The 16,275-nt window shown below is 38.0% G+C and overlaps 1 protein-coding gene across 6 annotated transcripts in view; it reads right to left on the bottom strand.

The window, feature by feature from the left end:
* Positions 1-16,275, bottom strand: part of ZNF644 (zinc finger protein 644) — a 77,418-nt gene that overhangs the window by 7,928 nt on the left and 53,215 nt on the right. For 3 of the 6 annotated variants that reach the window (XM_031053517.2, XM_031053515.2, XM_031053516.2), the window contains exons 3-5: positions 9,206-9,311; positions 4,908-7,951; positions 4,109-4,714 (exon numbers count right to left, since the gene is read on the bottom strand). In XM_031053517.2, coding sequence (XP_030909377.2) covers positions 4,109-4,714; positions 4,908-7,920 — 3,619 coding nt within the window. In that variant the 5' untranslated portion in view covers positions 7,921-7,951; positions 9,206-9,311. Of the gene's footprint in view, positions 1-1,441; positions 1,565-4,108; positions 4,715-4,907; positions 7,952-9,205; positions 9,312-16,275 lie in introns of those variants that run through there. The other 3 variants (XM_031053519.2, XM_013130226.3, XM_031053518.2) reach the window with 3 other exon arrangements.

Genomic DNA, 16,275 nt, shown 5'->3' with positions numbered 1-16,275 from the left:
AGGTCCAATGATACAAGCCTCAGGAGTTTTCTCTTAGTTCTTTTAAAGAAAGTGGCCACTGCTCCAATGACTATGCTACTACTTTGCTAGAAAAATACATTTCTTAAATAAAACAAATATCCATGAAAGCACCTTAACAAGCTTCCTTCACTTTTCCCATTTAGCAAAAGGGAAGCTGAGTCACAAGGAGCTCGCTCAGGATCCAGTTTCTGTGTATTATCCTGTGTGGCACAGTGTGTCCTCCACTGAAGATTTCAACATGCAGCTATTGGAAAGTATGTCACCAGTAGGTATATAAGCAAAGTAACTTACCACAGGGATAATATTAAATCACAGCAGTGGTAAATGATGTCCACTATCATCATCTTTCTACTGACTAAATATGAAAACTTTCAGAATCACTAACTAAAGGCATATACTCCAACACAGTGGATATTACTGCATCTGCTGACTTTCTTCTAAATCTATTACACTATATCATTAACTTGATGTAACATAAGACCTGGCAGCCACAGGCCCTGTCTGTATTTCTTTTACCTTTCTGCAGAGAAAGCCCCAAACTCATTTTATTTGTCATTCTTAGCATAATGAATTACATCTGCAGTTAAAATCTGTGCCTGTTGACACAGAAAACTTATGGTTGCCCTTCTTAATTACTGAATATCCCTGATTTCTTGCCTCCAAATCTTCCTCTCTGTATTCCACCTCTGCTCCACAATTTGCTATTGATCATACAAAGTCTCACTGATCTGAGCAATAATCCAACTGAACTCAGAAACTGCCTACACAGCCAACCAAACTGCAGGCCTCTGGAAATCAGGCAAAATATGCAGTATTCAAGCAATTTCAAAGTGAAGTGGTTTTTAATAAAAACCATTAATAGCAGTGCCAAATGCTGTACTGCACTCACTTCACGTCAGACCAGGTAATTTTGGGGTTGTGAGTCAAACAAGAAATAAAACCAGCTACATACAGTATGTTGCCAGAAAAACACAAACTGTAAAATTACTTGATTTTCTTCTCTGAACAACAGTATTTTAGTAATTTCATGTGCTAGATTGTAAAAATTGCTTGTTGGTTTGTTGTGGGGTTGGTTTTTAATTCCCCCCCTCTCATCAGTGAGGTACTTTTAAACACTTCATTAGAAGGCTGGTTTGGAAGTTGTGATATTGTAGGAGAATGAATTTAAGCAACCATCTCTCAGTTTTGCTTACGTACCTTAAGTGCTGGATCCAAAAGAAATGAATAAGAATGAAAATCAGGCATGAGAGTGGACAACAGCAACATACCTTTGCTTACAAGTTGCTGAAGTTTTATGGCAAATCAACTGTTTACCAGTAGAAGCTTCAAAATAATTCTGAATTAACATATGCTTTTGTCCAGTCTGATGAGGAAAATGTATCATAGACAGACTTGCTTTTACATCTGTAACAAAACATACCTGTCCCAGTCAAAAGTCCAGCACTCTTCTTTCGTGCATAAGCGCGTAAGTGGTTGGACAGGCTAACAGCACTTGTAAACGTCGTATTGCAATGCACACACGTTCTAAGCTTCACAGGCATACCTATCATTCAAAAGAAAACTATAATCCAGTTCTCTCTTCAAAAAATGAAATTCTCAAAGCGTTGTAAAAGATGTTCTGCAATACAGATGGTTTAAAATATATTCACTGCATTGACGCAATTGTTTAGTATATTAGAAGGATCCAAGTTAACTGTTATTAGTTTTCCATGTAGTGCTTTAAGCCAAACCATGTTATTTGAAAAAGAACAGAAAGGAGGCAACTTTAAGCCCAGTAGGCTACTCTGCAGTTAACACCTACTATCATGTTCCTACAGATCTCCACATTATGAAGCTCTAGTCCCAAAATACAATCCTGCAATTTGAACAGCACAATTCTTATGAGAAATTTCAGAGCTTGCAACATTTCTCATAAAGGGAATTTAAGCAGTCTCATTGACAAGGCAGTAATTAAAAGTGTTTTACCCACAAGACTGAAGGGCTCAACACTAGATTAGGCTGCTGTTGAAGGCTTGGAGGAAAAGGTGGTAAAACACAGCACTGAACAGCTGTTAAGACAGAACAATTTGTTCAGTGCATTTTCTGTTCATTACTTTAGCTGCACCATCAATAATGAAAGGTAATGATTTGAAGTTTTTTGCTAAAATCTTTGTGCTAAATAAATGATCAACAGAGTAACATGCTATTTATCACAGGAATGCAGTGAAACAATACTGAACTCCTCACTTACCAGACAAAGAAACCAAGAAACCATTACAGCTTAACCCCTGCTCACCTTCACGGTAATGTTTCTCGCTTTGTTTTACCAAAGATACATTGCATTGGTCAACTAACATTTCAAGTTCTCTACCAATAAATTATTAGAAGAATAAATAGAAAAAGCTAAAACTACTCAGCTGGAAACCCTGTGTTTGCAGGAAAGAAAGAATGCTATTCTCCAGCAGCCCACAGAAGACATGTGTTTTTTCAGGCAAGTTACAGAAGAGGAATATTTGGCTGGTAAAAACCTTTGTACAAACTAAAACCAGAATTAGAAATATTTGCCTTTTTTTAAGGAAAAACAGAAGAATTTCAACTTGATGTTAAGTATTTTCGTATTAACTCAACTGGCGCAGTGCATTAGTTGTCAAATTCTGTTACCTCAGCCAGAGATAACTACAGGGCCCCATTCATAACTGTTAGTACTATACAAGCACGTGTTTATTTTTACCTGGTTGTTCATCACAACCAAACAGGAACTAGCTAGTATTCAGCAGTAAATATTAAAACAGAAAGCAATACACAGTGTCAGGTTTGGCAAGCTATTCCTTTAGCATTGTTTTTCAAATCATTAAGCCTGTCAAAGATACACTTCCTTTATTAAGCAATTTCCTGTCTTAAAGGACAACCACGGATGTCCAGAAGACAAGAGATGTTATTCTGTTCCACCTTTACTATGTCATTTTAGAAAGCCACCTTTGTTAAGAAACTGACTGCCACACTTCTGCAGTCCCCTAGAAGAACTTCTAAGCATGTCAGATTGTTGTTGTGTTTATATGTTTAAGGGAAGACAAGAATACAGGTGAAAAAGTACTAGGCACTGCCAGTTTTACTAACCTGCACTGGGTAGCAACAAGAAAACCAACAGAACAAAAAATAATCAGGGGTATAAAAATAAGATCCTGCTCCTCAATCTAAAGATTCCTGCAGCACTATAAGGAGGTGTCCAAACAAGAAACGGGTAAATGCAAGCTCTACGTACATGTTAAAAAGGATGCTGTAAGAATTCCCCAAGACCAGAATGTCTACTATGCCAAGTAGATTAAAAATATCACTCTAAAAACCTGCTCTATTAGTATACCGAGTATCAAGGAAGTTGACTACAGAATTGTTTCATTAGCACAATTCTCAGTGGAGGGGCAATCTAGGTTCTTATGCATCAGGGGTTGTGCATTAGAAACCAGCACAGTCTTCACTCAGGACAGACAGTCCCTAAGCAAGCATCAGTTTCTCATAGCAGCCGCAACTGAAACAAACAAGAATTAACCTATGTTGTAAGAGTACATTTGCCTAAAACCATCAGAATTAGTTGACAGTGATTCACCATTTTGCAGTATTATGTGTTTATAACAGTACCAACAGTTCTGTTAGTTTGAGCAGATGTTGCTTTGCACAAACCTGAAAGACTTCAGTGAAGTAGCTCCCAAACCAGCTGTTTTAATGCCAGAAACAGGGTTAGAAGCCCAAACATTTCAGAACTGTTAAGTCTACCAAATATGCATGGACACTTCAACTTGGTATTGGAGGATGTGTCTCGTTCCTTATTGAGGCTCATTTTATGTCCACTTTGAGTTTGTATGCCCAGCCACATGCAGAACAGGAACTTTGTTCCATACAAAACCCCCTCAGCACTGCTGAGGGTTATTTTTCACTTTAGTAAAACCATGTCAGAATAATCTGCTGTGCTACTGCTCACAGTCAGTGTCCTCTGGAAATAAAATAAGAATGAACAGAATCCCAAATAAAATACTCTGTGCACTTGTACATTCTCTAGGAATTAACAGATTGTTTGGAAATGTTGTCAAGATGGCTAGAAACATCTTCTTACCTGACTGCATAGTCAAGTCCATTTTTTGTGGCTGATACATCAATGGACTGTCTTCATTTAATGGAAGAACACATTTCTGAACAAACCTCTTTCTTGCAGTTTGATTATGAATCTTTTGAGGAGAAATATCAGGATTCCTCTCTTCTCCTAACCTCTTGTTTTTCAGGAGTTCTATCAGTGTAAGTGACTGATTTTTTTTTTCATTATGTAGTACAGCTTTTGTTTCATCACATTCATTTAGGAAACTCAGCCCTTCTTCCTCTGACGCAGACACAGATGTATCTTCAGTCTTTAGGCCATTATGGTATGCTTCAAGAGGTATAACATTCTGAGATAAAAAGTCATCATTTGATGCAAATTTCTGAGCAACAAACGGTCTGGGAATAATGCGGCGACTGTTCAAAGCCTTTAGGATTTTTTCATACTTCTCTTCATTCTGCATCATCTCATTCAGAACACAGATTGGAGACTTGTGCGCATCCCACTTGGTTTTGCCAAGCCTCTTCAGGTGTCCTCGCACATGATTAGACAATCCAATTTTGGTATCAAACCAGCCTCCACAGAGCTGACACGTATGCTCAGAGGAAGTTTCAGACTTCTCAATCGCTACAAAGGAAACAATAATAATGTTTTTTGATAACTATAGGCAGTGAAACATCACAACAGCAAATCACAATGACAAGGGGCTTTACAACAAGATAAAGCAAGTCTTGCTTTGTGCTCAAGAAATCCCTTTGTCCCCTTTACTGTAAACCCAAATTAAAAACTGAAATAAAACACAGAACTCCCCCAAACTTACCTTTTCTAACACGTTTAACAGGAGTTCCTGTTCCAGTTCTTTTAAAATGCTGCATTTTGTCACTTGTGGCTATCTGTTCTGGTGAAACAACATGACGGGCTTCATAGCTTAGTCCAGCTCTGTGAAGATGTCCTCTGACATGATTGGACAATCCAACACCTGTTTCAAAGGTTGCTGGACAGTATGGGCAGGACTTCTTTTCAAGCGACAAATCAGTCCAATGGAAAACTGAATTATGCTTTGGTAATGCTGATCCTACGTTTTCTAAATTCTGAGGATCATGCAAATCATGCAGGAAGTTACTACCCTCAGCATCTTCATAATACTCAAAATAATAGCCATCATTCTGCTCATAACTAAGTGAAGATTTATCACCAGCTTCATGATCTTCCATTTTACCTTTGAATATGGGGAATAGGTTTACATGTTCCTGATTAATATCACTGTAAGATTCATCCTCCACAGACTGTGTAGTGTAATCACATAGTTCAACATTATCCCATGAACTTTCATCCTCCGTTTCATAGCTGTCTTTTTTTTCAGCAGAGTTAAGTTTCTGTAAAACAACAACAGTCATTTTATGCAGAAAATCTGGATAGCAATCCAAATCATCTCCTGTAACAGAGCCTTCCCTCTTGGATTCTTTAACCACTCTTTTTACAGCTACACGCCTATGAGCTTTACAGCCTTCTGCCCTTTTGCAATCAAGATTATTTGAATCCATGTCAAAATAATTATTATGGGGACTACTTGATGAGGAAAATAAATGTAAAGAACTGACAGAGTTGGACTCTTCCTTTTTTAAGTGCAAAGGATAAGAGCCACTAGATTTTTTAAACATCCTGTAGTTTTCGTATTTGTGCCTATACAAATTATTACCATGTGCTTTGACACTAGCTTTCTGCTTTGCTGCTTGATGAAAATACTTAGGTTTCTGGTCAATGCTATTTCTAATCAAAAAGGTCTTGTTTGTGGAATTTAGATTGCGCACACTTACAGAAGTCTGTGAAACGCTTTTCCGAGCCTTCTGTATCCTGTAGGGCCTCTTGTGAAGTTTTGCGAAGTTACCGGACTGTGAAGCAGAGCCAAATGATCTTTTCACATCCTGTTTTAAAACAGAGTTCTTTGGAAAAGTAGAAGATTGTTTGCTCAACTGTTTTGTTCTGCTACTGAAATCTAAAGATTCTTCTATGATGCTGCCTTTTCTTTTGTCTAGTCTAAGATGGCTACCAAAGGGATCAATGCATGACGCTGGGTGCAAATATTCCATGTGTTTTTTTAAAATGCTTCTAGTTGACGTAGAAAAAGGACACATCTTACATATATACGTTGATGACTTTTTTGAGGATCCTAAATAGGGATCTTTCAAGGACGCCTTTTTCTGTGTTTTCCTCTGGGACATGTCGCTACCGATAATAGAACATTTGACTACTGCTCCATGAGCAATCCCTCGATGGCATTCCAGTTCATTTTCTGTCACAGCCATGAAATTGCATTCCTCACAGCAATAGTATCTTTTATCTTTTTCATGGGTCTTTGCATGCTGCACAAACGTTTTGGGACAATTGGTACCAAATACACACTGTGGGCACTGTAACCGTGCGCTCCTACCCTCATCCTGAAGTTCTTTCAGCTCACGGATTTCTTCCATCAGTTTCTGCCTTCTTTCCTGGTGAATTATCATATGTTTAAGAAGTGAATTGCGGTCTCGAAATGTCCTTCCACATTCCCTACATGCGTAGGGCCTGGGGACATTGAGATGACGGAAATGACTGTTCCCATCTAAATGGTACATCATATGCCTATGCAGATGTTTCTTCTCCCTAAAATTCACATTGCACTTCGTACAGGGATAAAAGGATGGTTCATCAGTACTGAAAGTGGATGGTGATTCAGATTCATCCTGTTCACATTTATTTTGTAAAGTATTGGTAAGAAAAGTGCTAGTGTGAACAGGAGAAGCATCTTCTGCACAGTTACTAGTAGGACTGTAAATGAGCTGCTGGATAGCATCAACAGCATCCAGCTCTTCATCTGGGGATTCAGGCTTTACTTTACTCAATGAGTATTTTTGTGGTTCTACCATTTGTAGCTCCTCGTTCTGCTCTAAGAAGTCAACATTTAACAGTTTTGATTTACTAGGAATACAACTGGTATCACCAAAACAGTCCTCAGTATAGCGTGTTATTTTACTAACATCCATTTTCCTTTTCCGTTTTTTTTCTAAGCCCATTTTACAGTGAATGGGAGACTTCTCTATTGTGTCTTCATTTGTCATCAGAAACTGGATAAACTCTTTTTGTGGATCCCAGCTGGGATCACATCCCGATCTGAAACCACCTGTACCTGAGGAAATGCCTGTTAATGTATCGACACAATCATCTTTTACTAGTAAATTTTTATCATCCTCACAAACTTCTACTTGGCCTACTAAAGTGCTATCTACACTATTTCCTACTGATTTCTGTGAATCACAACCAATTGAAGCAGAGGTAGGTAGATTTTTAATGGAATGAGTCAGGTTCTTAGCATGTGCTACATCAGGTAACAAAAATAAAACTTGGTGCTGATTTGATTTCTGTGTTGTATTCTTTGCAGGCAGCTGAAGATCATGAACCACTGTCAAAGTTGAGCAGGAATCTGTGTGATGACCTACAGACTGTCCAGTGGTTAATGAAACACTACCTTTATTCATAATGGAAGTCTTAGCTGAGGTGGAGTGTGAAACTGGTCCATTAACAGCAGTTCCTCTAGATAAGATAAAGTTTTCGTTAGAAACAGTAGGAGCACCAGTGTGTATAAATAGAGAAGCCTGGCCTCCACTTAAGGCTTTTTCAGATCCGTCCCTTGACAGCTCCTCAGGCAGAGTCAACGTATTGTTCTGAAATGACGTGTCGCTCTCCTGTGGTTTAAGAATACCACCTTCTTCCTCAGATATGAAATTATCATCACAGAGGATTTCTTCTTCTTCTTTAGCACCAGTGACTTCAGTATTTATCTCTAAGTCATCCATATTGCTGGTCTGTCCATTAAGTACATTTACACTAAAAACCAAACAAGAACAGAATCAGGCAATCACAGAAATGAATACTGGTAATTTTAATTGACAGCCTTCTTTACACTGCAATCTAAAAATATGTTTTGAACTTGTTAGAAATGTATTTTTTCATTTAGGATATTCAAGATGTTTAAAATAAATCAACACTGCAATTATAAAAATTACATATACATATATTGTATTAATAACCATACAGCAAACTAGCGACTGCCCGGTACCCCAGTTCAAAAACACCTACATGCAAGCAAGATGGGGGAAATGAGACTGTCAAAGACTTGTGCAAATATATTCTACATATACATTAACATAAACAGAGTTTAGTTTAGTTCTAGAAGCAAAGCAAGTTAGGAGTAAGGGCTACTCAGATACCTACTTTAGTGTTTTGCTTGCTTGTTTGTTTGCTTTTTAAACATACTTCCCTTTAGCACCTACGAAACTAAAATAATCTCTAAGTATCTCAAAGTAGCACTTTTTTTCACAGTGCTTGTATACAACTGACCTGATGCTATACATAAGCCTGAGGAAGTGCTTGCTTTGGTATTAAAACAGAAAGCTAAGCTGACTTTGAACACCTGATTACTGATAGAGACATAGCAAAGGATCAAACTCACTGAAGAAATCAAATGTCTTCTTATTCCCTTCTTACGAAAGGGCTCTTCTTGCTTTAAAATAAGTCAAATCCTGCTTATAAGTCCATTTTAAATTATAATCAAATAAACCAGCACATTTTCAAAGGTGGAGCACTTCCTTTCCACACCCCCCCCAATTAGAATTATTTGATTAGGATTTACCTACCAGAAAAAATGTTGAATCTAGAGCATGACAATAACACCATCCATTAATACTGAGAACTACTACATATTAATTGCCTCTAGGAGACCTTGTGTACGTGTTTTCTACAAGTGACTTACATTCATACACAAAAGCATCTACCCAATGCTTAGTGAGCACAAAAGAACTGCCTACACATGAAAATCAGTATATAACAAAATGAAGCGTGAGCTTCAGTTTTCGCCTGGCATTTACCTCTTATATAGAACCTTAGAACACAGTAAGTATAAGGCATTAAAACATCCATCCAGGAGCCAGAAACATCCATATTTTACAGAAATCACATATTTTACCCTTAAAGAGTACTACTTGCTTTGATCTTCTGGGGGACTTGATTCCTGCCATCACATACTTAGTTTCAGTTACTAATTAACATTTTTAGTAGATTTCAGTTAAAAGGAGTCATTACCTAGACTCTCCGAATTAAGATGTTACAACTCACAAGTAATATCCATGGCTCCCTGCAATGGTCCTTCATCGAAATTAAGGATAATCACTCTTGACATTATTTTTTCCTAAGGAGAGAAAACAACCTGGTTAAACGACACCACTTTATACGTCACACTCTAAAATAAATCCAGCATTTGTATTAGTTTTTAAATTCAACATTATGACAGCTATTCGCGCAATTCAAACCTAGCTATGGCCTCATGGCAATTCTGTTATTGTACTTGCTTTGTTCACAACTGGTAAAAGGACAAAACAAATGCTTTAACCTCCTTTACTTTTGTAAAACCCAAGCCTAAATGTAATACAACTTATTTACTATTCTGAAGATAAAATATTGAGATGGGTCATTTTCCACCACAATAAAGACTTCCAATAAGATCACATTCAAAGCTATCACCCTAAAATGGTGATAATGCACCACTCAGCAGGAGTCTTTACATCACATACACAAGTTAAAAATGGGCAGTGCAAACGTGCACTAAGAATCAGTAATGCATAAGTCAAAAGAAGTGAAATCTCCAAGGATGCACAACAGCTCCATCAATTTTACAGCTGAACTGAGTGAGCTTCACACAGTTTCAGGCAGCAAAGTATAAACATGGTCACAGAAAATTTAGAAGAAATTTAGTAAGCCAGTTTTGCCTGAAAGATGTGTGTTTCCCTTGTTCTGTTACTGCACAGGTAGACAAATATATGCTCAGTCAATCTGAGAGCCTGTATTAGCTTTTCCCAACAGGAAGCAATGTTGCTAACGAAGTGGTAAATTCAGTGTTAATGAGTGGCTTCACTGTTACCACCTCTGAGGTAAAACCTTCCATGTTCCAAGTTCCACCCATCTGTTCTGGTGTGAGGGGTTCAGAGGAAGAACAGACGCTTCCCATTTAAAGCAAGTTCACTAGTATCCCCTGAACAGCAGGGAGGCAAACTGAGAATATCATGCCTGCTTGGAGACTGCAATCCTCATTATCAAAATGGCTCCTAAAAACTTCTCACAGGTTTATGTGATGAAGACAAAACCATGTTGCTCTTCATACAAAACCATACTGATGCTAAATATTAGTGCTAAAACTTCAATTAAAATGGTGGCTGGGGCACCATATGATCACCTTTAAACTGAGACTCTCTTCTGAGTTATCATGAGCAGTATCTAAAACATTACACTGTACAATCTTGTATGAGACTCGTTTCTATACTGTGTATTTATGGCAATTGTGAACTATTCCATATGGATCTGATTAGAAGTCTTCTCTGGTAATCAGCTGTTCCTACAAGATTTCAATCTTTGAATGAAGCCTGAAATGCTTACTGTATCAATAATATCACTAACATTTTATTAATTTTCTACTAATTGTCATACTTTTCCAGGTATCAGGGTGGTAAAATTCACTGTTTTACGTGCATGACAACAAGAAGAAAACAGTTTTAACAGTGTGGTACTAATGAAAGCACATAAAATGACAGTAATTTAGTCTTATGATGACACCGAGCCAAGACGCAATACTTCATTTACTTTATCTATTCCATGTGTAGAAATTCATGCAGGAACAATGATAGTGTAACTAAATACATATAAGAAAATATTTTGTATAATCCTGTAATTCTGGGGGAAACATTATGATCTAACTCATATCACTGACAAAGTACAACACCCAAACGGAAACACTACCTAACACAGTAATTAATCCTTCCTTAGTGTATTTGAAAAACTAAACATTGAGATCAAACTTTGAATTTGCTGTCAATAGTGTTTATTATATCCTCCACCAGGGCAAACATCATACAGTTATTTAGGCACTTTTGTGCTATATACCTAAGACATGTGAAGTGTAAAAGTGGTAATGGCTTAGAAAGCCAACACAAGCATACACAATCCCAGGTTCATATCTTTGAAACACACTTTATCTAAAAGGCCAGGCCAAATTCAATTCACTTATGTCAGGTAAACCTAGATAGTGCAGTTAACAGCATTATTCCTGGTTTACATGATACACTTTATTACACAGAAATGATTTCATATTAAAAACAGAAAACAATTATTCAGCCAAGACACATTCCACCCCATTTAATTAAGTACTTTTAAATTTACATAATATTTAATATTGGTTTTCTTCAAAAAATTATCAGTTTTTAAAATCATAATGAATTCTGCAGATATGACTGCCTGTGACCAGATAGTCTAAGCATCAAAAAAGTGTAAGGTCAGATCTATCTTCAAACTGACAGATCAGAATTTAAATGCCTTAAGCTGATCTTATTGTCTCAAAAATCTTGAACATCAGTATTTTTGCAAACTATCAGCACTTGCTATAACACCCTTACTACACCACATCTTGAGGTTACTACAGCAGAAATGAGGTGATAATTGCATATTAACATAATTATTCGGCAATTCCTCTGAGCAAGCTTCCTGGGTCACTCAGTAATTTAGATTAGATGCAACCTTCCTGTCATCAGATCTATGCTGTCCACTTTCTGTTCATTAAGAATTCTTTTTGATAGAAATGTACTTAATTCCATTGTTCTATGTACATTATTAACCGTATTTATTATCAGTAGGATTACAGCATCTCCAAGTTCTTATTTGAAAGTGTCAACATTTGCTACGTAACAGGGTCACACACCAAATTAAGAGTATTGCTTTCATGTAATACTAGTTCATTAAAGTTTACATTCCAGTGGTACACTGTTGCCTACAAGGAGTTGTAGTTAGACAACTGTCAGTTTCTGTTGCCAAAAAAAGCTTGCCTTATTTTACAAGGATTTAGAACAGATTTGAAAGCATACTGGAGCTGAAAAATTAACACAAGAAGTTGATTGAGTTTGTGAAAAGCATGAAGAGCTTTTATGTGTTTTGGTATCAGGGTTCTCATTAAATTCATAAAAACATGCAAATTAGTTAAAAGAGCAAGTATTAAGTAGGACAAAAATTCAGAAGCCATCTCCTAAATGGATTTAATTTAACCAATCTAGTTAAAATAATTAAGAAATACAGTCTTTCAGCACTGCTGTCATGAAGGCAAAAATATACTTATCTTTTGCTAAGTAACTCCTCATAAATCAAGTTCTTTAAGCAGATAGGTGAATGACCAGGACACTCAAGGGATTATTCAAATATTTAGGAATCAGGAAATGTGTTTCACATTTGTACTGCTCCCATTTAGATTTTTTTTTCCAAGACTTTGTTATGTAGTTAGAGAAAACCAACAAAATCTATAATTTTATCCACAAGCATTCCTGTAATAAAGCTTTCTCAAATGACATATATTAAAGGTGATGGAATCAAAGTCACAGATTTTTAGGCATCAAGCAGATGCCTAAAGCTTAAGCACATCACGGCACAGGACTAGAGAGGCATCTTCTTCCATTTTGCCCCATTACACAGTCTATTCTTTAGCAACTTCATGATGGCAAACATCAATCATGCAGCTTACTTCAAAGCTGAAATGTTTAAAAACCTTTGGAAAATGAAGGTAATAGAGGAACCAGTAGTGTATTAGCATAAACCAGCCACATCTTGAGAAAACCAAACAAGAAAACCAAGTTATTTAAAACACAGCTGCAAAATATTTTTGCCTCTTCCATACAGTAATGCACACAGCTCACACTACCTTAGTTTTGGGTGTTATCTGGCCATACGAATACCCAAAATCAATAAAATCACAATCCTTTGATCATTAGAACAATATCTATTACTTATTTTCCACTTTCTCTCTTTTCAAAAACTATCCAGATCCACGCTTCAGATGGAAATACAACCATAAAACCTGAAAGCTAGCGGAGTCAGTGACCACTGTGCCTTCCTCCAGCTTCTATTTGTGCCTGCAAATTGAGGTGTTGAAAATACACTCCCTTCTGCACATCAGAGACACTATTTGCAGACTGCCTTACTTAGCTTTGAAACCTACAAATTCACCTCAACACTTCTGAGGTTTCATGAAAACCTCTGTAGTAAAGAGACAGCTTAATACGGACAACACCATGACTACTGCCGTCCCACACCTACTTTCCATACAAGCATATGGTTATTAATGTAACTACAGTCTGAGGAGTTCCACTGAACTGAATTATCTTCAATTCACATCCACAGCTGTTTACATGAAAACATAAACTGGAAATTCTCATAGCTAATCAAGACTCTCATATGTTTAAAGCACCAAAAAAATTACTGATGCCACACTGAGAAGTTACATTATTCCTAAATAAAGAAACACAAAGTTATTGCCATCCTCAGTCTAACATTTTGCTATACCCTTGAAAGATTCCCTGACTTGTCTCAGCTATGTAAAAGAAATCAACTGAAGAGAAAGAAACTCTGAGTTACAGATGAGTCACTACACACAAGCACCCTTGTCTTTTCAGGAAGGTTATATTCAGGAACAGATCTGAAACACACTTCTTCTCAAAGTTCATTTACCTTCAAAAGCTGTGTATCTGGTACTAAGGAAACAAAATAAACTTCCCTTAAATTTCAGAAACTTTACTTCTGGTCTAAAATGTTGAAAGTGATACTTTAACAACTCACATGTGAAAGGAAGCAGTATGAGAAATAAAGAATGAAATTACAGGAGAGAATCCCATTACTGCCACCGACCATTCTTAATCTTATTTCTCTAATATTTATTTGCTTGGGAAAATAAACCAGTTTGTCACAACGGGGTGCATCATGCTAAAATTCAATACTGCAATCAATAGAATAAATTACAGTACAATTTAAGTGTCAAAAGAATCAGATGTATTACTTTAAAAAAATACTCTTGGAAGTGCTAACACAGCAGTTTATGGTGGTTTCATTAGCAGAGACTTTTCAATGTGAGTTAAGTAATTTCTAAAAGATGCCTACCCAGTACAAAAGAAGCATGACTTTGAATCTGGTAACTGAAGAACAGTCACACATTGTTTAGCAATTCACAGGTTTCCATAACTCCCTTCAGCACTCCAGAACCCTGTTCATAGAGGAAAGTCTGGTACTTAAATCTCCACATTCCTGCAGCCCTTTGTCTAGTTTGGATTTCTAGTAGTGTGATCTAGCTTGACTTGCAGTGCCATTAGTTTCTACTAACGATGAGAACTAGTCTAATACTGAGTTTTCCTCAACGCAGACACACATGACTTCGCAGCATTCCAGTAAGAGATATGGAAACGTAAAAAATACAGATTTAATGCTCTGTGATAAGACACACTATTTCTCCCCCAGAATGCACTTTTACATGCAGAGATGATTTATGTCAATCTCACATGCTCACATAATTTTTCTCTCTAAAGAAGCTAAATGTTTGAGAAAAAACTTTTCATCCCTTTCACCATTACCTGTGTTTTTCAGCCAAACGTCTTAAGTCCCAAGTATGGTACTAAAAATTGCTTTTATCCAGACATGATACAAGTAGTTTAGTTTATCAACCACCAGAACTACAAAACAAGGATTGTCCTCATTACAGTCTATAAAGAAAAATCCTTATTGTGAGACAGTTTTTTATCTGGCTGCCAAAAAATTAAGGGTTGTGATCAGCAGTACAAAGTATAGCTGGTGGCTAGCAACTGAAGCTATAAACTGGGGTCAGTACTGGTCCAACACTGTTCAGTATCTTCATTAATGACGTGCATGTCATGGTAGAAGGTACTCTGAGCAAGTCTGCTGATGACACAAGACTGAGTGGAGCGCCTGATTGGTCTGTGCTGCCATTCAGATGGACCTCAACAGGCTGGAGAAATGGGCTGACAGAAACCTCATGAGGTTCAACAAAGGAAAGTATGAAGTCCTATACCAGGAATAACTCCATGCACCAGTACATGCTAGCAAGCAGCACTGCAGAGAAGTATCTGGAGGTTCTGTTGGACAGCAAGCTGGACACAAGCCAGCAACATGCACAGGAGGCCAATAATATCCTGTGAGAAGTGCTGCCACCACACTGAGGGAGGTGAGCCTTCCTCTTTACTCAGCACTGGTAAAGCCACATCTGGAGTCATGTGACCAGCTCTGGGCTGCCCAGTCCAAGTGAAATATGGAAGCTATTGGACAGAGTCCAGAAAAGGACCAGTAAGACAATTAGGAGACTTGAGCATCTCAGATCAGGGGAGGTTGACTGAGTTCAGACTCTTCAGCCTGGAGAAGACAAGGCTCAGTATGATCTCATTAACACAGCATCACAGAATAGGTTGGGTTGAGGAGGTACCAAAAGACAGAGTTAGACTCTTTCCAGTGGTGTGCAGTGACAGGACAAGAAGTAATGGGTGCAAACTGAGATACCTGAGTTTCCATCTGAAAGCAAGGAAAACTTTTTTACTGTGACAGTGACTGGCACATGTCACTCAGAGAGGTTGTAGAGCCTCTGTCCTTTGAGACATTCAGAAGCTGTCCAGACATGGTCCTGGACATGGTCCTCCTTCTGCAAGTAATAGAGGAACCGACAAGGAGAGGTGTTGTGCTTGACCTTGTGCTCACCCACAGGTGAAGGGCTTGTTGGAAATGTGACGCTCCAGGGCAGCCTTGGATGCAGCGATCACGAGATGGTTGAATTTGAGGTCCTCGGGACAGTGAGAAGAGCATACAGCAAGCTCACTGCCCTGGACTGCAAGAGAGCAGACTTTGGACTCTGCAGGAACCTGCTTAGCAAGGTTCCATGGGATATAGCCCTAGAGGGCAGGGGGGGCCAAGACTCTTGGTTAATATTCAAGGATCACCTGCTACAAGTCAGGAGTGTTACATCCCAACTAGAAGAAAGTGCAGCAGGAGGGCCAGGAGACCTCCTTGGATGGATAAGGAGCTGCTGAGAAAAATTCAAAGGAAGAAAGAGGCTTATAAAAGGTGGAAGCAAGGACAGGTGGCCTGGGATGAATACAGGGATGTTGTCCAGGAAGCTAGGGACCAGGTTAGGAAAGCTAAGGCCCAGTTAGAGTTAAACCTGGCTAGGGACCGTTTTATAAGTATGTAGGGGCTAAAAAACAGACTAGGGACAACACAGGCCCTCTCCAGCAGCTTTTGGGAGAACTGGCTACACAGCATTTGGTGAAGGCTGAGGTTCTGAATGACTT

Source organism: Melopsittacus undulatus, chromosome 6 (genome assembly GCF_012275295.1).
Source record: "Melopsittacus undulatus isolate bMelUnd1 chromosome 6, bMelUnd1.mat.Z, whole genome shotgun sequence".
In the NCBI taxonomy this organism is placed as follows: domain Eukaryota; kingdom Metazoa; phylum Chordata; class Aves; order Psittaciformes; family Psittaculidae; genus Melopsittacus; species Melopsittacus undulatus.
The sequence above is the reverse complement of the archived record's forward strand: the minus strand, read 5'-3'. Positions and strand labels throughout refer to the sequence as shown.